Source organism: Culex quinquefasciatus, chromosome 2 (assembly GCF_015732765.1).
Source record: "Culex quinquefasciatus strain JHB chromosome 2, VPISU_Cqui_1.0_pri_paternal, whole genome shotgun sequence".
NCBI classification, from domain to species: Eukaryota; Metazoa; Arthropoda; class Insecta; order Diptera; family Culicidae; genus Culex; species Culex quinquefasciatus.
The window spans coordinates 127,740,303-127,763,529 of NC_051862.1; the positions used below are offsets into that span (position 1 = coordinate 127,740,303).

Genomic DNA, 23,227 nt, shown 5'->3' on the forward strand with positions numbered 1-23,227 from the left:
CAAAAGAATACCAAAATGTGGTGTTCGACCATTGACAAATTCTGCAATTTTGCAATATCAAAACAATACCTTAAATTGGTATGATACCACATTTTGCTCTTGCATAATCCTCAAGACAAATTTTAAAGGGTCCAGGAATACCAAAATTTGGTATTGATACCAGAGAAAGGTATTATTACGCATTTCCCTTGTTATTTACCCATGCTCGGGTAGACATCCAGGATTGGTTCGACTTTTTCTCTTAGCTTTTGCAAATTACTGTTAAAAATGGTTTTTTTTAAAACCTTAATATCTTTTTGCAACAGCCTCCAACACCCATACTCCCATAGGTCAAAAGATAGGTAATTTCATAGACTATAAGCTTACGGTGTTAACTTTTTGGCCAATCGCAGTTTTTCACATAGTTTTTCGATTTTTCTAGAACAGACATTTTACAACGTTGGTTTGCAGGCCAAGAAGACGGCACTTTTTGGTCTCAATTTTATCATATTCGGAATCCTCGGACAATTTCACGTAAGTTAGAAGTATTAGAGGTGTAAATTTGATATAAAAAATAATTAAATAAAACATTTTTGAAAAAAGAAATAGATCTTATTTACCCTATGATCAATACGTCAAATGCTGTATCAAGTAGGCGAAAACCTGTTTTACCCTTAATTCAACAAATTGTTAAAAAATATTTTAATTCATTCTAAATGGAATTTTTTCCAATCAAATTTACAACTCCAATACTTCTAGCTTACGTGAAATTGTCCGAGGATTTCGAATATAACAAAATTGAGACCAAAAAGTGCCGTCTTTTTGGCCTGCAGAGCAAAAACTAACGTTGTAAAATGTCTGTTCTAGAAAAATCGAAAAACTATGAGAAAAACTGCGATTGGCCAAAAAGTTAATACCATAGGCTTATAGTGCATGACATTCCCTAACTTTTGACCTATGGGAGTATGGGTGTTGGAGGCTGTTGCAAAAAGATATTAGGGTTTAAAAAAATCCATTTTTGACAGTAATTTGCAAAAGCTAAGAGAAAAAGTCGAACCAATCCTGGATGTCTATGGCACATTTTGAAGTGCTTCAAAAGACCTTTCGAATGCATCTAAGAGAGTTGGAATTGATCAAATTTTACGGAAATGCGAGCAATTTTAAGATTTTTTAGGTTTTTTGGACCACAAACTTCAAAGCCCGTTTTACCCCACTTCCCTTAGTCGTAGAGGGCTCATATTTGGCATAAGTTCATCTCATGTATAGAAAAACAAATGCTGAAAGTTTCATCCAAATTGGAGCACCTCGATACGACCTGTTACACATTGGTGAAAAACTCGCTCTTAAGCCAACATTTAAAAAAAAAAACCTCATATTAATGGTTGGAATGCAAATATTTATTCTTTCCAAACGGAATTTAATAATAAAATGACACTTTTATCAGCCCCCTTATTGATAAAAGCAGATTTTGTGATCAATTCTTAGCGAAGCTACACCAAAATGTCACATTTTTCAATTTTCAATGTGATTTTGTAATATGAAAAAAATCATTTTTATTATGATTCAATAATTGCAATATGCTTTAAATGCGTTTTCTTACCTTAAAAGCCAAGAATATTGACCAAATATGGTCTGCAAGCCATTGAACGGGAGAGGAGTTTTTTAATAAATCTGCTCCTTTCGTTGTCCCGTCACGAAAAGAAATTGCTGGCAGCAACTCAAATTTCAACCAAATCTTTCAGTTCAAGAAGCAAAAGATTCGTTTTTTAATTTGTGATAATGTGTAGAAGAGCAAAAGTTTTTAAAAATCAAACTGGCAAAACTGTAGCGATTTTTGTAGTGTGCCTTTTAAAAGTCCAGTTTTACGATGTTGTCCCGTCACGCTACATTTTTATTAATGGCAATGATGGAAGTCTTCACGTTAAAATGCTTCTTAGAAATCGAAAATTGGTCAAAAGGAACCAGAGTTATGAATGACGCGAATTCAAAAAAGGTGTTCATTTTTCGTGTCTAGAAGCAAATCGTGTAACAGGACAGTTTTTGATCGATCTAGATTAAATCGACGCTATTGAATCCGAATTAATTGTTGATGTTGATTTTCCTGATTCTCAAAATGAACAGAGATATTCAAGATGGCGTCCAATATGGCGGTGATTGGAAAAACCACCATAAAAGGATTTTTAAGTTCAATCAACTGGTCAAATTTAACTTATTTGGGATCGTTGAACTCGGATATGACCTCTTGAATACTCCAAAGTATTAAGGGAATGTGCAATTCAAGATGGCAAAGCAAGAATATTGGGAATTTTTCATACAGAAATGTAACAGGCAGTCACAGATCAAATTTAAATAAATTGGGGTTGCTAAACTCAAATATAAGCCTTAAAATATTCCAAAGTACTCAGGGAATATGCAACTCAAATGGCTTTAAAACAGAGGAGTACTATGGCTCTGCCAGCTACCCCAAATTTTAATATTTTAATATTGGCTGCCATCTTAGGTTGCACATTCCCCGAGTATTTTGGAGTATTCTATGGCTCATATTCGAGTTCAGCGACCTCAAATTAGTTACTTTTAACCTGCTGATTGCCTGTTATATTTCTGAATAAAAATAAAAAAATTGGGTCCTAAAATGAAGCGTAGATTGCTGATATTATTGTTTACAGCGATAAAGCTTATTTTTCTGAGTACAATGACCCTTTGTACGACCACAAAGAATTTAGAATGGATTTTCAAATCAATTTTGAAAAATTAACCTCGCGGTCCTTCTTGGCAGAAAAGGTTCTACTTGACGGCTCTTTCCAAGGGAACCATAGTTGATCCATCGAAAAAATGTTGTCTTGCCAATATTTTTTTTTGTGCTAAAAAATGAGAAAAAGTGATCAGAAATGGTTTTTAATCGTGTTTTTTACCGTTGTACATAAAAATTTACATAGGGCTTTAGTACCCAATTTTCAAGCTTCGCCATATTGGCAGCTTGGATTGCACATTTCCTGAATACTTTGGAGTATTCTAGGAGTCATATTCGAGCTCATGCTTTCTTGTCAGATTAGAATACAATTTAAAAATATTTTTTTAAATGCTTGTAAAAGGAATAAAATAACTTTTAGTAAAAGTGAAAATAAACAAAAATTGTGCTCTACGCGTTGGTGTACTTGGATTTAGTAAATTTCAAGGAACACTCCAGATTATCCAGCATTCATTATTCCATTCAAACACGACCGCTTATTAGGCTTAAAATAAGTATATTTCCCCTACCTGTCAAATCAACAACATTTGAAGAACTTGCTTGATTCAGGAAGCAAAATGTTCGTTTTTCATTTTCGAAACAACTGTAGAAAAAGCTTTTTTCAAAATCTCACTAGCAGAGCAGAGTTCTTCGCTTTTGTGTATAAAAATCCAAATGATCCAATTGTACGATGTTGTTCCGCCACGCTACATTTTTATCTCTCTTATCTCTGACTACAAAGAATTTTCGAGTGCCGATCAATTTTCTATGAATATTATTTGCGGCTTAAAGTAATTTTATCATTTTGAAAATATGCACTCGTTTCTCACAAGCATCACGCTGCCCCTGATCGCATAAATGTCCCATATGCATTTTTATCGCTTTCGAGTTATTGATGCCGTTTGGTTCAAAATCGTGTGCTCTTTCAAAAGAGCGTACAACGTCCAGTACTTTGTTCTAGAAATCAGGAGGAAATCCAGTTTTTTCGCGAAAACTTAACATGTAATCTTATGTGCAGGACAAACTTCAAATGCTGTTTTTGCATGTGGGACATTCATGCAAACATGGGCAGCACAGTGGGTCAAAAGACCGTTTTGATGAACTTTTTTGATTAGAGCAAAAAGTAAGCATGTTCGAACTTTGACATGTTCTATAACTTTGTTCAGCCTTGTGCTTTTGGTGAAATTTGTTTTTTAATATACCCATCACAGCAGGCAGGAATTTATAACTTTTGACAGGTAAGAGAAAGAGCTTTGGCGTCTTCGGCAAAGTTGCTGGGCTGAAAATTTCAACAAACTTTGCGTTGAATATCAGTTTTGGGATCATTTATATAAAACCCTGCCGGTTTTTTTGTCTGAAACTATTTTAAATTTTGATTTTAGACGATTACAATGTGCAGAAGAGTTGTCAGTAATATCAAAACAATCAACTTTGTTCAAGACGCCAAAGTGATAGGAGCTGTATATGATGAGTTATAGTTTGATTTTGTGATAATTTAGCTAGTTTTTGAGCTCGGTATACAAAGCCTCGGACAATTTTGGGCAAACGCCATACAATAGGCTTCAAGAATGACTTTTCATCTGCGAAATGTCGGGTGAATCATTCGTCCAAAGGTTTACGAACATAGTTTCCCGATGATTTTAATTTATTTTTAAATTATTTAAATTTTAAATGGAATTTAGCCCGTAAAAAAAGTTTTTTCAAAAAAAATCAAACCCTTTACTATAACGACCCCCAGGACTTTTGTGATCACTATTGCATGTTTCTGCTCGAACCTAGGAGTCCAAAGGCTTGAATGGGGAGAGCACCCAAACCTTTTTCTACTCAAAGGAACCTTCCACCCCAGGGTTCGAACTGATGACCTTTGGGTTGCGAGTCCAACCGCTACCAGCGATTCCAGCGAAGCATGCTTGGTTTTTGATTGATTGATTGATTGTTTGTTTATTTGATCAATTTTAGGTGTGTTGTTTGTCTTTACAACCAAGGCCGGAAAGGAAGTTTTTACTTCCCCATCCGATGGAAGGTTGGAGCAGATGGGAATCGAACCCATGAACATCCGCTTACAAAGCGGACTGCGTAATCATTCGGCCACCCACTGTTGTCCTCGTTTTGATAATTATGCGTATAACACGCCGCACAAAACGATTAAAATGTTTGAAGCATTTTCTTTTCTCCACAAATAAAAACACGAAAACCCGACTATTTTTCTAATGTCTTCCACTTTATTTCGTTTATTTTGATTCTTGTGTTGTTGGTTGCTGAAATTGGTTGCTGTCTTTTATCCCTCCCCGACATGAGTACATGTGGTTTGGATGTGATTTTAACCGGTAATTTTCCTGTTGTTTTGCGCTCTTTTGTTTTGCGTGTTGTTGTTAGTAAGTTAGTGTTGTTGGTTGTAGGTGTGCTTGTGTTAGTAGTAGCCTGGATTTGCGCTTACCCTTCTTACTTGCTTGCAAGTGCTGCTGCTTCTGCTTCTGCTTCCACTTTTTTTAAAAGATGCGTTCTTCACTCCTTACTCTTGCTCTCATTTCTATACAACCGTGTTTTTTTTTTACTTTTGTGATTTCGTTTCGTTTTTTTCTTTTATCAGTTAATTATATACTTTTTGTGTAATTTCCATATTTATTTAAAAATTGACATATCGACATTATACAATTCCCATTACGACGGCGTTGTTTTGTTTTTCAAGATTTGTGGCTGTTTGTTTTCTGTCTGTGTGTTAATTTTGTGTGTGTATTTTTTCTTGCGCGCTCATTGATCCCGAAACGGAGGTACAAATTTACGATAAATTTCTTTCTCTTTTTTGTATATAACTCGATTAGACCTTCGGTGTGTGATGGCAGTCTTTTTTGCGTGGCGAATATCGCTCGTTCGCTGGGATTAGATTCTGCTCGCTGCGCACAATCGCGCGAGTTAAATATGCTTCCTAGAAAAAATGGCTTTCTCATGCTCGAAAAAGGGCGTCCGTTTTTTCACCTGCGCTTAAAAGCATGGGTGGGACGACGTTGTGTAAATCGCGTGTGTGAAAATGTCGGTCGGTTTAAAAATGGCTCTTTTAAAAACGGGATGATTGGATGATTCGCTCCGCGTCGGGATGCGCTGTCGTTTCGGTTTGTGTTTTGTTTTTTTTTATTGTTAGTTGTTTTTTTTTTTGCTAGTATGGGTGAAATTTGTTTTAAAAACTACAGTTAGTTTGTCGTGACATGTACCTATGAAAAATTTGGATTAAATATGGAGTTGCAGTTTCGATACGGCTAGAATTATGAAACGTTCTTTCACTACCAGCAAAAAAATGTGTTTCCACCTTTATTCATCAATTTTCCTTTCTTTGAAATAGAATTTACAACAAAGATAAAAGAAAAGAACTTACACTTATGTTTACATTTTTTTTTTCTTCGAAAAAAGTTTAGCTTTATAGGATAATTTATCAATTATCAATTAAACTATAAATAGTGATCCTTTTACATTTATAAGGTTGCGCCCTACTAAAAAGCGAAGACTGGGAACAGCTAGAAGACGAAACAAGTTTGCTTCAAACTGTGTTGTTTCTTTCTGGAGCTTTCTTTCTTTCAGCGAACGAGATAGAGAGAGATCATCGTCTAGCTTTTCCCATGCTTCCCACCCTCAAAATTATTTGCTTCTATGCCGCTACGCTTTCAGTAATAATATCCCAAGATTCGTGTCAATCTCCCTAGTGGAAAAAGAAATTTTCTCGCTCCCACTTTTCTGCAATCATATCTTTTATTTGCTCTCGTTTTGCTTTTATTTTGTAAAAATGGACAATGCAATTATGGACATTCAGTAATAATTATCAATAAACTTGCAGCAAGATTTACTCTCCATTTTAACTTCCTCCTCCTTCTTCCTCTTCTTTTTTTTTCGCTAAACTTAAAACAAACATGTGGTGCCTCTGCCTTACAACTTACCAAAAAACGAAAGAAAAGTAAAGTTTCAACTCTCAAGCAATCTTCGTCCTTTTACATGCTTCCTTCTCCTGCTCTAACTCTCTTCTTCTTCTAGTTTGAAAGTGTGTGTATTTGTGTGTTGTTGGTGTGAAGTTTTTTCTTTAAATATTTTTATAAAATTAATTATAATATAACTTTGAAGGTTTTTAAAAATATGTAAAAAAGGTTTCCCCCCTCTCTTTCTCTGTCTCTTCCGCGAACCCACGCACTGCTTTTTACCCCTTCTTTTTCCAAAAGGGAAATGCAGCGTGAGCTCGCGGATCCGAAAGGGGGTTGATGTTGTTGTTGCTGTTGCGGTAAATGCTCCTTTCCGTGTTCGTTCAAGTTCTGCGCTGGTTAGTTTTTGCTTCTTTTTATTAATTTCGATCACAACAATGCGTTTTCAAATCTTCTTCCTCTTTCTTGTAGTTTTTTTCCTCTGCTTGCTTGCTTGTGATTATAGATTCTTCCTGTTGTTGTTTGTTTTTCGCTCTTTCTCTCTCGCGTGTGTGTTGTTTAGTGTTACGATTATAATTAATTAATTAATAATTAATAATAATAATAATCAATAGATTTATTCAGCTGTTACTTCTGCTGCTGGCGGAGGTTGCTGAAGCTGGGCTGCCTTCTCTGGAATTTTCTCCTGGAAAGAAAAGAAGGTGGAAAGAAGATTGTTAAAAATAGGTTATCAAAAAATGTAATTCAAATTCAAATTCAGGAAATTAAAACAAGATCTAGACATCAAAAATTCAAAATTTTAAGTTTCAAATTCAGAAGTTTCAAAAAATTCCAAAAATCTCATATGCATGAATTAAAAATATAAAAAACATGGATTTTTTATATGGCAAATTAGGAATTTAAGAAATATGAATATGAGGCAGATGAAAAAATAAGAATAAAAACTTGAAAATAAGAAAATTTCAATATTTCTCGATTAAATTTTCAAAAGGCCCTATCTGCATAGGAAACCCATGAGGGATAGGTTGTTTTGAAAATTTAATCTACATTTAAAACTACAAAAATTTAAATAACAACACAACAATAAGTTCAAAATTCTAACACTCTTAGGTTTTAAATAAAAACAATATAACTATGATGCAATAAGTTTCGAAGTTTTAATATTTTTTTATTGAAAACCTAAGAGTGATAGAATGTTAAACCTATTAAATTTTGTTGTTTGAATTTATGTAGTTTTAGGTAATAAAAAATAAATAAATTGTATTTTCAAATTAAACAAAACAATATGAGTATTAAAAAATTACAAAACTAAGGAATTGGAAAAAGAAAAAAATCAAATTAGAAAATCTAGATTACTTTTTTAAAACAACCAATGCGCCATGGGTTTCCTTTGTACATAGGACTTTTGAAAAAGTAAGCAAAAATAAGAAAACTGACAAAAAAATAAAAATGAAGAAATTAGAAAATTCGAAAACTAAAAAATAGAAAACATGACAAATTAAAACAAATATTTTTTTTATTTTCAAATCCCTCTCTTTAAGTGTCTACGTGGTTAAAAGATAGCCCATTAAAAAAATAAAACAAGAAAATTAAAAAAAATCTAACGTTCAAAAATTTCTAAAACTTGAAAATTGAAGAAAACAGAATTAAGAAATTAAAAATTTCGAAAAATTTAAAAAAAATGTTCAAAACGTTTAAATTGAAGAAAAACTAAATTAATTTTGAATTGCTAAATGTTAAATTCCCTAATTTTCAAACTCTAAAATTCAAAAATTCAAGAATAAAAAATTCAAAAATGAAATGTAAACACTTAAACAAAAGAAACAAAAATTTAAAAAAAAAACTAAAATTCAAATGTTCAAAAAATCGAAATGCAGAAAAATAAATAAAATATAAATATTGAAATAACAAGCCATAGTTTCAGCATTTGCATGGAAAAAGTGTTTTAAAATGCATTTTACACTATTTCAGTTGTTTTGCAATCATTAATTTTCAAAAAATGAAAGATTTGACGAAAACAAAATTTTTAACGGAAAAAAAAACTTAAACATCAAAACTTTTCAAAAATTCAAAAGATTTTTAAATCAACCCAAACGTGCTAAAAATGATTCTAAACACAGGGAAATGAATTTTAAATTGATTTCAGCTGATTCTACTAAATTTCCATTGAAATTTTGAAGTTTTTCGAAAAAATATTTTTTGCCCCCTGAAGAGACAAAAACTTTAAATAATATTTGTATTTTTGATCAAATAAAGACTTTTAAATCTTTCTACAAATTTTAAATTTTTGGATCATAGACAAAAAGATAACTTTTTTTATAATTTCGTAAATAAATTCACAAAGTTTTGAAATATTAATATTCTAAAATAACAAACAAAGAAAATAAAAAAATGAAAAGTTAGGAGATTGGAAAACGAAAAATAAAAAAATAAAAATAATAATTGCAAAACAACTGAACTAGTGTAAATGCATTTTAAAAACCCATTTTTCATCCAAATGTTGAAATTATGGGTTGAAATTTAATTTTTGTATGCCGTAAACAAACAAATAAAAAAAATCTCCAAAATTAATCTGAAAATATAAATAAAAAAAAGAAAACTCAAAATTTAGCATTATCATTTGCGAATGTCCTATCCACGGAAGGCTCCATATCGCTTATATATCTGTTTGTTGTAGCTGTATTAGAAACTCAAAAAAGATTAAAAAAAAATCAAACATGAGCTGTTCTTCAGCCAAATTTAGAAAATGTTGAAAATATTCAACCTTCGACCATTTCTCCATTCGATCTTCGTCTATCGACCTTTTGACTTCCTGACCTTCATTTCCATATCTCTTTTTTCCAAATAATTCTCGCACATTCAAAATTAATCAGTTTTCGCCAAAACCGAACCGATTGAGTGAATTTTAACATAGAATGCAATGATAAGTAGGTCGACAGCATCTAATTCCAGCGTGCCTCTAATGTTGGCAGGTCAGAACTTTGACATTCAATTAAAGCTAATTAAAAGCGTTTTCAACTAAAATCGAGTGATAAATAGCTCAATAAGAAGTGAGCAAGCAAGTTTCTATCAAAAGTTTTGCAAAATTAGTTGTTTAAATAGTGAAAATCAGCAAATAGGATGGAGTTAGGAGTGAGTGCTTAACCTGCCAAACATACGAGAATTTCCTCTAAATTTAGTAGGGTCGGTTTCGGTCCGGTTCGGTCCGGCAATGCACCAAAACATCACAAACATTTAAACGGCCAGACCTACTGCGTCAATTTCACTGCAAAGATGATTCGTCGTCGAACATGGGTTGAGTACGATCACGGTGTGTTCAAACTCAATCTTATCGAAAAAAAAAAAATTCGAAACAAACTCACCTCTTTTTTGTGCTCGGCATCTCCGTTCTGGCTCTCGGCGGCGGCCTCAATCTTGTCCTCGTGCACTCCGTTCTTCTGGCCATTCTCGACGACAACGGCGGCTTCCTCCTCGTCGTGGGCGATTCCGTTTCCGTTCTCGTGGGCGACTCCGTTGCCGTTCTCAGCCGGGGTGGCGGTGGCGGTTCCGTTCTCATGGGCCGTTCCGTTCAGCTGCTAGGTTTGTTTTTGTTTGGTTCGATATAGACGGGTGTGCGGCGTGGGGGTGGTTTGGGGGTGGGAAGAGGAGGCAACACGAGCATCGTATCGTTTCGATTTGTTTTGTTTTTAATCGATTGATGATTTTTTTTGTTCATTTTTTTGTTTTGATAAATTTCAGGGGATAGTGCGTGAGAGAGAGGGAAGAGTAGGAAGAGAAATAGAGAAAAAGAACAAAAATACCAGTGGTCAGGTGCCGGTGCAAACCGTATGTACACACTATTATTTGATAGGGGAGAGAGGGGGGCCAACGGGCCCAATTTCACACACTTTGTATAATATATATTTATATTGATGATTATCTAGTTGATAACACAGTAATAAAAACCAGAACAAACGTGAGTGAAATACTTTTGAGGATGGATTCTATTATGGGGATAGAGCAATGAGCCACACTACACAGCAACCGGTATTAGAATGAGCGTTGATTAGTTTCAAGAAACAAACACAACCGTAACCACAACTTACTAGCTAAGCACTGGAATTTAGGGGTTTTTAGTAACTTTGCATTGGTTTTGGGGGAGGGAGGAAGGGAGAGTCGTCAGTACATGGGTTACAACATTTACCCTGTTGAGTTTGATCACAAAGCTTCGTTTTTTAGTTGGGATTCTTGTCGGAGCTTAGTTCGCTTAACTTTACGCTGTCAGTTTTAAGCTAACTTTTCAAAAGGACTCAACTTGCTCAGTTAACAAACAGCTCAACATTGACACATTCCAACTAGATTTTGTTTCACAGACATACATTTTTTCGAACAGTTTTTGTTGAATTCAAATCCACTCCGATTTGCTTCAAATGCTCACTTAACATGGTTTGAGATATTGAAGGAGGTATTACACTACATCAAGCTTCAAAAACAAATATATTTTTGTGTTTGAAAATTTGTCAGCTTGTCAAACAATTGATTGGTAACTCTCCAACAAGACAAACTGCCAATCATAAAATGTTCTGTTGTGAAACAAAATATGAAGAAGTGTAATACCTCCTTGAGCTGGATCGTTTAATGTCAAATTGTCAATCTTTTAGGAAAGAATTTTCCGCATCGTTTTGCTCATGTTTGAGTATTTGCTTTAGTGAAATTCGGGGTATGACAATTCTTTTTGCGAAAAGTAAAATGCATGCTGAATCTGTTTTTTGTATCAAAAACTAAATTTTTGAATATAATGTGTCTGTTGGAGTGTTTTTTTTTAGGGGTTTTTTTTTAACTGTTCATTTACTGAGAAAACTGTGCGCTTTTGAAAAGTTTTCGATGCATTGTTTAGTGGTTACTTCGCTGTTAGTTCTCACCAACACTAACAAGCTTTTTGGGGGAAGCGAGGTCGAGGCGGGATTATTCGCGGGGAACAGTGTGCGGCGGGAAAGGATCAAAGGGAAATTTGGGTATCATACACGACAGCAAGGATCAGCACGATCAGGCCGGAACTGCATTCAACTCGTTTTCTGTTTTTGTTTTGCCTGCTGGCATGTGGTTAGTCGAGGAGCACACATCGAGAGAGGGATACACTTCCGGTATGTTTTTTTATCTGGTATTGCGTATCTTGGTCTCCGGCGGGGAAGATCAAACAGATTAGGCGGAACTCCACTACAAGACACGCACGCAGCACACACGCTATTATGGGAGGTTTGCTCAAAATCTAGCGCCATTTTGTAGATTTTTTCTAGTTGCTGAGCTTTGATGGAGTGCATTTTGTTTTCGAAATGAAAATCTTAACTTAATGGGACTAATGGATAAAAATTACACTACATAACAAACAACAAAAAAAAGTACATTCGCAAGAAAAATGCAGGATGACTGAAACCATTTGTTCCGTTTTGTAACCCTAGAATAAATAAGAAGTAACTAACCTAACCGTCGACGGAGCAAGAATTAAAAGATCACACGCACACGCTTAAAAAAGTATATTACAAAAGGGGCACTAAAATATCAAAACTTAACCTAACGAGTTTCGTCACCTTCACACAAATTTTATTTAAACTTGGTCAAATAAACTGTATCGTAAAAGATCAACTTCGGAATTTATATCATTTGTTTGCGTTGTTGAAGGACAAATCGACTTATTTAAAACTATGCATTTATTACAGAACAAAACATCACAATTTAGAGCTCAAAACAATAAAAATTTCAACTGCCAAACAGTAAACTGCAAAATATAGATTTCGGTAAAATGAAGCTAAAATTCATTTAAAAGTTCGTTTTTGATCATAAACCAATTTATTTTACCGAATTCGGTTAAATTTACCGAATTTTCAACTGCAATAGTTCGGTAAACTGAAAATTACCGAAATCGGTAAAAACTTGCCGAAATTCGATAATGATGTTTATTATTATTCATCGTACAACCGGTAAAAAAAAACCTAAGTGACATTTTGTTTACCAATCTGTTTTTCTTCATGTGATTTTTCAAACTGAATTCGGTGAAAAAAGTCTAGGCGTGTAAAGACTCAAAAAATCCGAAAAATTTGTAATTAAATGTTGTGTAATTTGTTCATAAAATTTAATTTATAACTAATAGTTTGTTATTAAATTCGGCAGTTGAAAAAATGGTAAAATTCCAAACGGGAAATAATCTGTCAAAATGAACAAATTTTACCGAAAACCGGTAAAATACCGAATACTGTAACTTACAATTTACCGACCAGTTCAGCAGTTAATGTTGCCGAACTCGGATTATCACAAAAAAATAAATAATTGGATTTTTTTTTATTTTAATCTGTAAATTGTGAAAAGTTTTTTGTCTGAAAACTTATCTTAAACTTTTAAACATTTTTTTGCAATTCCGTCGTGAAAATACTTCCTTTTCCTGTCATTCTTGAACGACGAAACAGCCTACTTTTCTGTACCAAAAATAACAGAATCGAATAGTAACACTTTTCAAAATAAATGCTGAAAAGTTCTACTTTTCAGCACTGAAATGGGTGCTGAAAAGTTGAACTTTTTAGCACTTGTTTCGAAAAGTATCACTTTTCAAATTTTTTTTTGATTTGAACGATTTATTGACAAAACACATGAAAATTTGACTAAAAATTTCACTCAATGCGTGTTCTTCGGAATTGCAAAAAATGTTGTATGGAACTCGTTGCAAAACTTGATTTTTTCAGCACTCGTCGTATTTATCCAACTCGGTGAACCTCGTTGGATAAATGTACGACTCGTGCTGAAAAAATCCTCTTTTTGCAACTTGTTGCATAAACTACTATTTTCAAATTTATTTACTCATGTCAAAAACACATTTCAGCGTTCTTTTACTATCAGGAATTTAATTTATTTAATCTTGGAATGTTTAAGTCTGCCTTGATCAAAGTTTGAGAAAATTGAAAGTAAAAAAAAACTCTGCTAAAACCTCCATAAATCTTATGGAAAAATAAACGCAACTAAAAATTATTCTTACATTTAAACAAGATCAATCTCAGCTCATCTCCCAAATTCAATCTCCAAAATTGTTTGAATTTTTAAAACTTTTGATTGAAAAAGCAAAGAAATTTATTTAGGAACAGTATTTCTATTTCATATTTTTAATGTGTGAGTTGAAATTTAACCACAAATTGTTCAAAAACCTCAAACATATATTTTTTTCTAACCTCAAACATATTTTTTTCCTGACCACTTTTCATCTCCGATTGAACTTGGAATCAGTTTTGTAAATTTTAGCTTTACTAATTTTAGGTAAATTTTAAAGTAAATTCAGGCAAACTTCACTAGGCGGGAAAAATTCACTCAAAGCTTTGTGAAAAAAAAAAAACAGTTCGAGTGAAAAAAATTTGATAGTTTTTGGGATTGTACACTTCTTTTAAAATTTTCATCAAAATATTCTAAAGGAAATGAAAGAGTTTTTTCTAACAGTTTTCATGTTTTTTCTTTTTTTTATTTTCAAAAATAAAAAAAATACCTTAAAAAAACACTTAAAATAATAAGATATTTCATAAAATTCATGTTTTTTTTTCATGATTTGGTCCCATTCGCAGTACTATCGCTCTCTTACTTTAATCCTCTCTTTCTCTCTTGCGGTGCACTTTAGATGACGTGCTCCTTTCTCACTTTGAACACAATATAGGCTGCTCTCTTGGAACGTCGCAGCAAGAAAAACAATGTTGAAAAGAGAGACAAACGAAAGAGAGGAAGCTTGCAACAAAAAAGTGCAAAAATGCTATTCTGATGGAGAGATAATTTCCTCTCTGTAAATTTTAAATTTTATTTTTAATTGTTGGTATAAATAAATTAAAAATACGTCACTTGACAAAACATGTCAACATTTTTTTTCAATTGTTTAAATGTTTCAAAAAATAAATCGATTTGTCCTTCACAAAACCCGCAAACGCTTCCTCTTCCTCCTCCTACTGTTTAAAGTTTCCATACTTTAGTGCGGATGAGAACCAAAACACGAGGGAAAACGAAAGTACGCCTACACCGGCAAACGCTTGCAGCCCGCCAATGCCAACGCCACCGCCGCCGTTCAGCATTAAAAGCGCGCTCAACGCACGGACCGCGGCAGCGGCGGCGGCCGTAGTATTTCGACTTTGGCTTCTAGTTTCTAGCTTTGTTTGCTTTTTTTTTTAATTAAAGTTAAAGTAAAAAATAAAAACACCGCAAAAAAAACAATCCAGATTTTCAGAACCCGTTGAATGTAATGTACAACCAGAGGTAGGAAACGAAACAAAATAAATGAAAGGAAACAAATATCAGAACGATGTGTTTCTGAGCCTGCAAGATTCGCGTTTTTTTTTTTTTTTTTTGGGAAAAATGTGTACAAAACGAGAAACAAATGGAACTATTTGTAAATGGTTGTTAAAACGAGAAACAAAAAACTAGGAAAAAGGGGAGAGCAACTATTTTGATAAGTGATGAAGGAAGATCACAACTAAAAAAAAACGGTAAGATGCGTGTGTAATGGTAGAGTAATAGAGACACGAGCAAACAGCAATCTTGACTCTATTTTGGCATACTGAATTTTGAAGACTCTAAAGGTGGTGTGTTTTTTTTGGCTAAGAAATGTTATTCACCTTTTTGACGACAATGTCGGCGGCGGCCGCGGGGACCGGCGCTGGCGGTGGCGCCGGCGCCTCTTCCTGCTCTTTCTGTTCTACGGCCTGTTGTTCCTTCTCGCTCGATTCGACCTCCGCCGTCGCCTCTGCCGCCGGGGTGGTCGTCGTCGTCGTTGCTGGTGTCGTCTCCTGGGCGGGTTTTTGTTCCGGGACAATCACTTCGGTCACCGTGGGTGCGTCGTCTTGGGTCGTCGTCTCAACCGGGGTCGTCGGTGGCGTGGGAAGCGCGCTAGGTTCGGAAGTGACGGGAAGATCGGCGGTGGTGGTCGCCGTGGGGGACTCGGGCGGGGGAGGTAAGCTCATGGCGTCGCTCTGGGACAGAGTGGGCGGTGATGGGAGCGATTCGAGCGAGTTCTGTGGAAGTGGAGAGGAAATGTCGACGGAGAGGTTCTGCTCGTCAACGGCCGGCGGCGGCGGAAGGTCGTCGATTGTAGTGCTGACTTCGCTGGACACGGACACGGGCTCAGGGATCGGTTCGGGCTTGGCTTCTTCAACGGTTGGCGCGGGAAGCGGGGCGGGCTCTTCCGCAACCGGAGCCAGCGGAACGGCCTCAACTTGGGCCACCTCCTCGACCTTGTCGACGGCCTTGTCCAGGATCTGGTCCACCACCTCGGTGACGGTTTCCTTCAGTTCTGGCGTGCACGGGACGGCCTGCATGGGCTCGCTGGCCTGGGGTTCAATCTTTTCCTCCTGAACCACCGGCTCAACAGCGGCCGCAACTTCCTTGACCTCTTCAACGACTGGCGCTGGGACGGCCTCAACTGGTTTCTCCTCGACCTTCTCGACGACCGGTTCTTCGACAACTGGCTTGACCTCTTCGACAACCGGCGCTGGAGGCGCAACAGCCTCAACGGGCTTCTCCTCGACCTTCTCCACGGCCTCTTCCGGCTTAACTTCCTCGACCACCGGCGCTGGAACGACTTCAACGGGTTTCTCCTCAACCTTCTCGACGACCGCTGGAGCTTCAACAGGCTTCTCCTCAACCTTCTCGACGACCGGCTCTTCCACCTTCTGGACGACCTCCTCCACAACTGGCGCTGGGACGGCCTCAACTGGCTTCTCCTCAACCTTCTCTACGACTGGTTCTTCAACGACCGGCTTGACCTCCTCCTCAACTGGCGCTGGAACGGCCTCAACTGGCTTCTCCTCGACCTTCTCGACGACCGCTTCCACTGGCTTGACCTCCTCGACGACCGGCGCTGGGACGGCTTCAGCCGGCTTCTCCTCCACCTTCTCGACGATCGGTTCCTCCACGACTGGCGCTGGCTCCTGTGTCTTTTGCTCTTCTACCACAACAACCTGTTCCGTCTGCTGCTGCTTGGGCTCTTCTTCCGGCAGCGAAACCGGCTCCGGGATCGAGTTGAGCGAGTCGGGCTCGGGTTCGGTACTGGCCTGGGACATGGAAGCTTCTGCGAATACCATCACCTGGGAGGGAGGAGGAATGGAGGGCAGGGGAGGGGGAGGCGTGCTATCACCATTATCAACGACGACGACCGACGGTTCAGCGGGAGGAGCGGCGGCGGTCGCAGCGACCTCCTTCTCCTCCACGGCTGGCGTCGGCACGTCACTGTTGCCACCCTGTTGCTGTGGCGGCTGTTCTACTACGGTTACCGGTTTCACTTGCTCATCGCTAACAGTAGTGTCAGTAGTACTAGTAATGGTATCGGATTTGGGCTCCGCGGCCACTTCCGGCACAACCTGCGCCGCGACCGCAGGTTCTTCGACTGGTTTGTTTACCTCAACTACGGCGACCGGGGCGACGACCTCCTCTTTCTTCTCCTCCTTAACGGGGGCGGCGGCCGCAACCACTTCCTCCTTCGCGGGCTCCGGGACCTTCTCCTCGACCTTCTCGACGACTTCGGCCACGGCAACCGGGGCGACCGGGGCGGGAGTTTCGGTCACCGGGGACACTTCCGCGGTGGCAGGGGCTGTCTCTTGGGCGGGCGAGGCGACGGCGGCGACTTCCGTGGTGGCGGCGGCGACTTCCTCGGCCTTCACCGGGGTCACTTCGGCTTCGGTGGTCGTCTTGGGCTCGGCGGCGCTCGTCGTGGCGGCCGCAGCAGCTGCGGCAGCATCTTCAGTTGGCTGTAACGATTCAAAAAAAAACAGAGAGTTCAAATTAGTCAAAGTCCGTACAAGGGAGATGAGATTTACGAGTTAATTTAAGCGCAAAACTAGACTTGGTCAGTCAACCACCCACTCGCTGACCGAATGGAGACGAAGGCAATAAAAGGAAATTTTCAACCACCCACACGCGATCGCGTTCCCGCAAAACGGACAGTGGACACTTTCACGGACCGGCCTTATTCCAGGTAAACACACGGTAGTAGTTCAGAGTGGGAGTCGCGAGCGAATATAAATTGAGAAAATCAAAGTCGTTAAATGAGTTATGGTTCTGGGGCAAGAGGAACAGTTGTTGCGGCGCGATGGCAAATCTGAAGCGACTTGGTTGGAGGCCGGTTGAAAAGTTGATCGGACCGGAAATCGTAATTTCTGGTGCCGCTGGGAATAAGTGGAATGTTTTGTGGCATAGGTGGATGAGGGCATATAAAATCATTATTTATTTGGTTACTTTATGTGATGTCTTGAGACTCTCGAGAGTCGTATGACTTGAAGGTAGAAGAATTTTATGAATAGGCGATGAAGACAAATTTATTAATTGATTTATGAAAAATTGCAATTATTCCATTACACAAACACACCTTTTAGGCTCTTAAACACTATTTCAAGTAAGAGGAAAACTGGACAACTCTTCTTACACAATCAAAATGTCACACTCGTGGTCAGATGATGGCCCACACTCGATAATTTCCTAATTTCTGTGTGTTTCCAAAAATCCACATCAGAATGGCAGAGATCCTGGTGGCCAAATTTCAACTTAACCGTTTCAGGCCTGATAGGACATCGAGAGTATTTTTTAAAATGTTCAATAAACAAAGCTCTCAATTTTGCATTCTGGGTGTTTTTGAAACCGCCTTGAGTTAGAAGTACTCAAAAAACATCCTAGAATCAAAATGTCCAAAGCTAGCAAATGGTTTTTCTACCATAATGTTCCCATCATCACAGGTTAATGAAAACATACACGAATATTTATATAGCCGATGCAATTATTTTTCAAAGTTTATGTTTTCAAACCTTTTTTTAAGACTCTCCCTCTTCATATTTATAGTCATTTTCAGTAGTACAAATTTCAAAGTGAATGTGGAAAATGCTGCTTCATGCTTCAAAGACAATGCATCTGGCAAAACAAAAATATTTACATGAATAAATCTTTACTTGATATTTTTTTATCAGAATTGAAACTTTTTATTTACTCAATTTCTATTCACTTCGGATTATCGAATCTTCGGTTAAACGAATCACTTTTTTTCGCTGTATTTTTTTTTATTGTCTAGCCCCAAACTACGCTAAAGCGATGTAGAAATCATAAATCCAAGATGGCGGCCGAAATGGCAGGGATAAAATTTTTAAAAATGCATTTTGCAATCAACTACTCAAATTTGACTAAAATTGAGTTGCAGAACTAAAATTCTATCTAAAAAAAAAAATTATTGAAAGTTGATAAACTATGATAAGGATCTTCACTTTGGCCAAATATCTTAGAAATAATTCATGCGATATCACTTGCATCACTACGATTAAGAATGATAGGATAGGTGGACCAAGGGCCAAGGCAAATTTAAAAAAAAATCAACAAAATGTGATGTCCCACAAAAATTTAAACCCTGATTCCAGCAAATCCAATGAAATGACTGGGATTACAAAAAGGTTTATGAAAAATTCACAAAACTATTTCTCATTCTTAATTTTTTTTTTTTTTTGATTTTAGGAACAACTTTGTTGAGGATAAAGATCATGGATTAGTACCGTCATCAGTCTGGGGTTAGATTGGCTCATACAAAAATGCAGCAATTTCTATGACCCAATTTCACCCCTGAGAGGATAAATCCCGAGACGACAATAACCGATATTCTAGCGATTCCACGTCAAATCAGCAGAATCCTGATCATAGGTTTTTCGATTTGGCTCAAATTTGACATCGTAGTTCCTTGGTCAAAATAATTAGACCTTTTTTTTTGTTTGGAGATTAGGGTGGTCTTATCCGAAATAGGCTGGTCCAAAAAATGCCTTTTTAACGTTTTTCACAACAAAAAACACATTTTTCAAACAAAAATCACATCTTCGGACCGACTGAACAAAGTTTTGTTTGCCACGTTTTAAAAAAGGCTTTTAAAGACAAAAAAAGAAATAATAATAAAAATCAAATTACAAGCCATAGTTAAGTAGCTTAGTACAAGAGAGCACAGAGGCATCGAATTGTTGGTTTTTAAAATACCTAAATTGACCAAAATATTTTTTTCTCGAAAAAAAATAACTTTTACATCGGAATTTAATAAAAATTCAACATAATTTTAAACGAGCCCAAACATGCTAAATATGATTTCAACCGCAGGAAATGCATTTCGTATAGTTTTCAGTTGATTAGACTTCAATTTCCATTAAAATTTTGAAGATTTTCGAAAAAAATATTTGTTTTTCCTCCTGATTTTCGGACCGATTTTTAAGGTGGGGAAGCGACATAAACTTTGAAAAATATTTGCAGCGGCCTTATAGGATTTTCCGAAAAAAAATTATCAGAATTCTGTAGCAAAATGTGCTGAGAGCTAATTTCGATTTAAGCTAAGGAACTCCCATACTAAATTTTAGCCAAATCGGAGCACTCTTGATCTTGATCCTGCTGATTTGACGTGGAATCGCTGAAAAGGGTTTCGATCCATAAAAATTAGTGCCGATATCTAGAATTGAACCCAAGACCTTTGACATATCGATCTGTGCCTTCACCGGCGACCACGGCTCGATGAACATTCGATGACCGATTGTCGATATGAGCCACTTATTGGGATGAACTGTTTCAATGAACGAATGAACACAATTCGTTGTTAGTATGCGTCCAGATGTTTTTTCGGCACTATCCTCTCAATTCAATTTGGAAGAGTTATCCTCTCGTTCTGCTATTGTGAGTGAATCTTAAAGGAACAGGGTGATTTTGATATATGTTTTTCATAATGTAAGGGGTTTAAGGTGTTAATGCACAACTTTTCCTGTTTACAGTATTTTATGCATTCCACCATGCAACTAAATAGTTAGTGTTCGATAGCTAGATTACGCGAATTGATAAAATGGTGGATTCGAAGCGCTTCGCGATGTTCTACAAAGTCAATTGTACAAAAATCCAAACCAAAGCTCCAAGTCCAAGGGTCGACCCACTAACCCCTAAAGCAGGGGTGCTCAAAGTTTTTGGAGGCTGGGCCAAATTTGAAGCTCAAATGAGCTTGCGGGCCAAATTTACAAAAAAGGTTGCTAAAAAAATAAATTACGTTATTTTAATGTAAAAGATTACATTTCTGTTAATTAAAAAAATGTCTTTTCAAAATAATAGAAACCACAAAATAAGAGTTTCTATCGGTATTGTTGATTTTGTTGTTTCTGGTATTTAAAAAAAAAGTTATTAGCTGAATGTACCTGTGTTTAAAAAAAATAAAGTTTTGTTTTTATATTTCGAAAATGGTGGTGACATCACTTGTTGAACAATTCTTCTATAAGTTAAGTGTGGCTAATGAAAAATCGTTGAGACCCAGAATTTCAACATTTCAATGAAAAAAAACTTTTAGAAAATGTTTTAAGCTTCCGTATAGTTAACCTGCAATCATTATTTTCAAAAAAAAGCGAAACAACATTTATTTATTTCATCGAAAATTCACTAAAATTCAAATTATTTTTAATAAACCCAAACATGCTCAAATGATTTTAAATGCAAAGGAATGCATATTTAATTAATTTCAGCTAAAAGCAATAAAATTTCATTTTTTAAGTTTTTTTAAATATATTTTTGCTCCTGGTTTGCCGAGTCAATTTTTTAATAATGGTGGAGGGGTGGGTTGATCAACGAAAGCTTTGTAAAATATTTGCTGCAAACTTGATCCTCCAATTTCCACATTTGCACATTTCGTTATCTAACTGTAATGAGTTCGAATCCCTAAGGAAGTGCAATGTAAGTTTGAGGGTCAGTTCATAAAAGGGTCAATATGACTTGCAAATAAATAAAGAAAACTTTTATTTTTGCAACTATTACAGAATTCTACCTAAGTCAAACTTGAACGTTTTTTTATATTTCTAAAAATGTTTGATGAAAGTTTTGACGTTATTTACTAGTTTCACTCACATTGAAACGTTCAACCACGTTAAACCACGTTAAACCAAAATTTTGAAAAAGTATAAAATCACTTTACAGTGGTCAACGGGCCATTTTACATGATCATTCAAAATGGGTCCGCGGGCCACAAAATATCACCTCGCGGGCCACGTTTGGCCCGCGGGCCATACTTTGGGCACCCCTGCCCTAAAGTTTTCAATGCACTTTCAACGTTGTCGAAAATTTTTAAATTATTTCTAAGTAAACAGTTCATCGCTTCTTCCGCTGTGTTATCATTTTGATTTCATGAACTTCCAATGTCCTTTTATTTCACTGTTTTACAGTTTTCCTATCACTTCATCTTCCAGATAAGAATCCCACTTTCAGCTCCCAATTTCAAAGGTCCTTAATCACCTTCACGGCTCCCATGGCTAGGTACGCGATCAAACAGCAAACTCCTGCAAACCCGAGCACGAGTACCACCAAAATCTTGACGGTTTGTTGTCCGGATGGAAGAGTTCTTCTTCGAACTGCTCGAAGAAACACACTCCCGAAACCAAAAAGGTGCCGATCAAAAACCTTTGATCAAAGTTAGAGGACACAAACACAGAAAACAACACAGAGGACGAAGATCACGATCACTTCCGATCACTCGCGACGACGAAATTATTTCCGTTGGAAAATGCGCAAACACACACGTGTTTCGATTTTAAGGACTCCACGGCCGGATAACCGAACTCGGACGCGACTGTGCAGAAACTGACTCTGCTGCAACGGAGTACAATTTAATTTATATCTCTGGCACCACGACAGAAGGCAAGACTTGGTTGGTCTCCGAAGAAGAGTTGCTTCTAAGCAAGTCCCGATGCGACTAGTCAGTTGCGTTAGGTCGTACTTAACTGCCGGTGTGTCCCGTCGCAAGCTCCGAAGAAGATGACGACGACGATGGCCGGGAGGTTTCCCGCAAGCTTAAGTGGGTGGACATGGCGCAGGGGGGGGAGTTTGCTCTTGCGCTCTGCCAAGTCGGTCTTTTGCGACGAGATTCGTTTCTACTTGAGTTTGTTTTCTTCTTGGTGCGACATTTCAACCGCACAGACATCACCCATTTGAGCCCCGGGTTTGTTGGGATGAAGCTTTCTTACGTGAGTGTGTGTGTTTGGGGGTGTGTGACACGACTGCAGTTGCGACGATGCAACAAAGTTGTTACGCGCGCGCTCGGCGCAGTCGTAACGTAACGAGTAGTAGGTGGAAATCGATTGCGATTGAAGTTTTGTGGAAGGTGGATTGGGATTAGCGAGAATTGGAGGATTGAAAGGATAACAAATTGATTCAATATTTAATTCATAAAACAGGTTCAATTTGGTTGGAAATATCCCAAAGAGTATGCTTTACTCGAGATAATAGAATCTTTCTTTCAAAAATTCTAAAAGTGCATAAGGCCGTGGCAAATATTCTTTGAAGTTTATGTCCCTCGATTCGAGACATAAACTTTGAAAAAAAATTGCAACCGCCTAATTGAAAAAATGTTACCAAAAATTATTACTCAACTAAAAAACATATCCCCTCAAAATTTTACAAAAAAAAAACCTGGTAAAAAAAATTTGCAAACAGAGAAATATTATAAAAATAAATTGTGCAATCATTTCATTTCATTTTTTTTAAATATACACATAAAAAAATCCGGTGGTAAAATCGCATGCAAAAGTACGCGGCTGCTTTTCAGCACATTTATGAATAATGTTTATACCTTATCTACACTATTCAATCACAA

General features: G+C 37.0%; 1 protein-coding gene across 9 annotated transcripts in view; it reads right to left on the minus strand.

Moving 5' to 3' along the window:
• Positions 1-5,288: 5,288 nt before the first annotated feature.
• Positions 5,289-23,227, minus strand: part of LOC119767758 (A-kinase anchor protein 200) — a 157,447-nt gene continuing 139,508 nt past the window's right edge. For 7 of the 9 annotated variants that reach the window (XM_038257194.1, XM_038257187.1, XM_038257192.1 and 4 more), the window contains 3 exons: positions 15,222-17,348; positions 9,972-10,184; positions 5,289-7,294 (listed from right to left, as the gene is read on the minus strand). In XM_038257194.1, coding sequence (XP_038113122.1) covers positions 7,226-7,294; positions 9,972-10,184; positions 15,222-17,348 — 2,409 coding nt within the window. In that variant the 3' untranslated portion in view covers positions 5,289-7,225. Of the gene's footprint in view, positions 7,295-9,971; positions 10,185-15,221; positions 17,349-21,870; positions 22,353-23,227 lie in introns of those variants that run through there. The other 2 variants (XM_038257195.1, XM_038257193.1) reach the window with 2 other exon arrangements.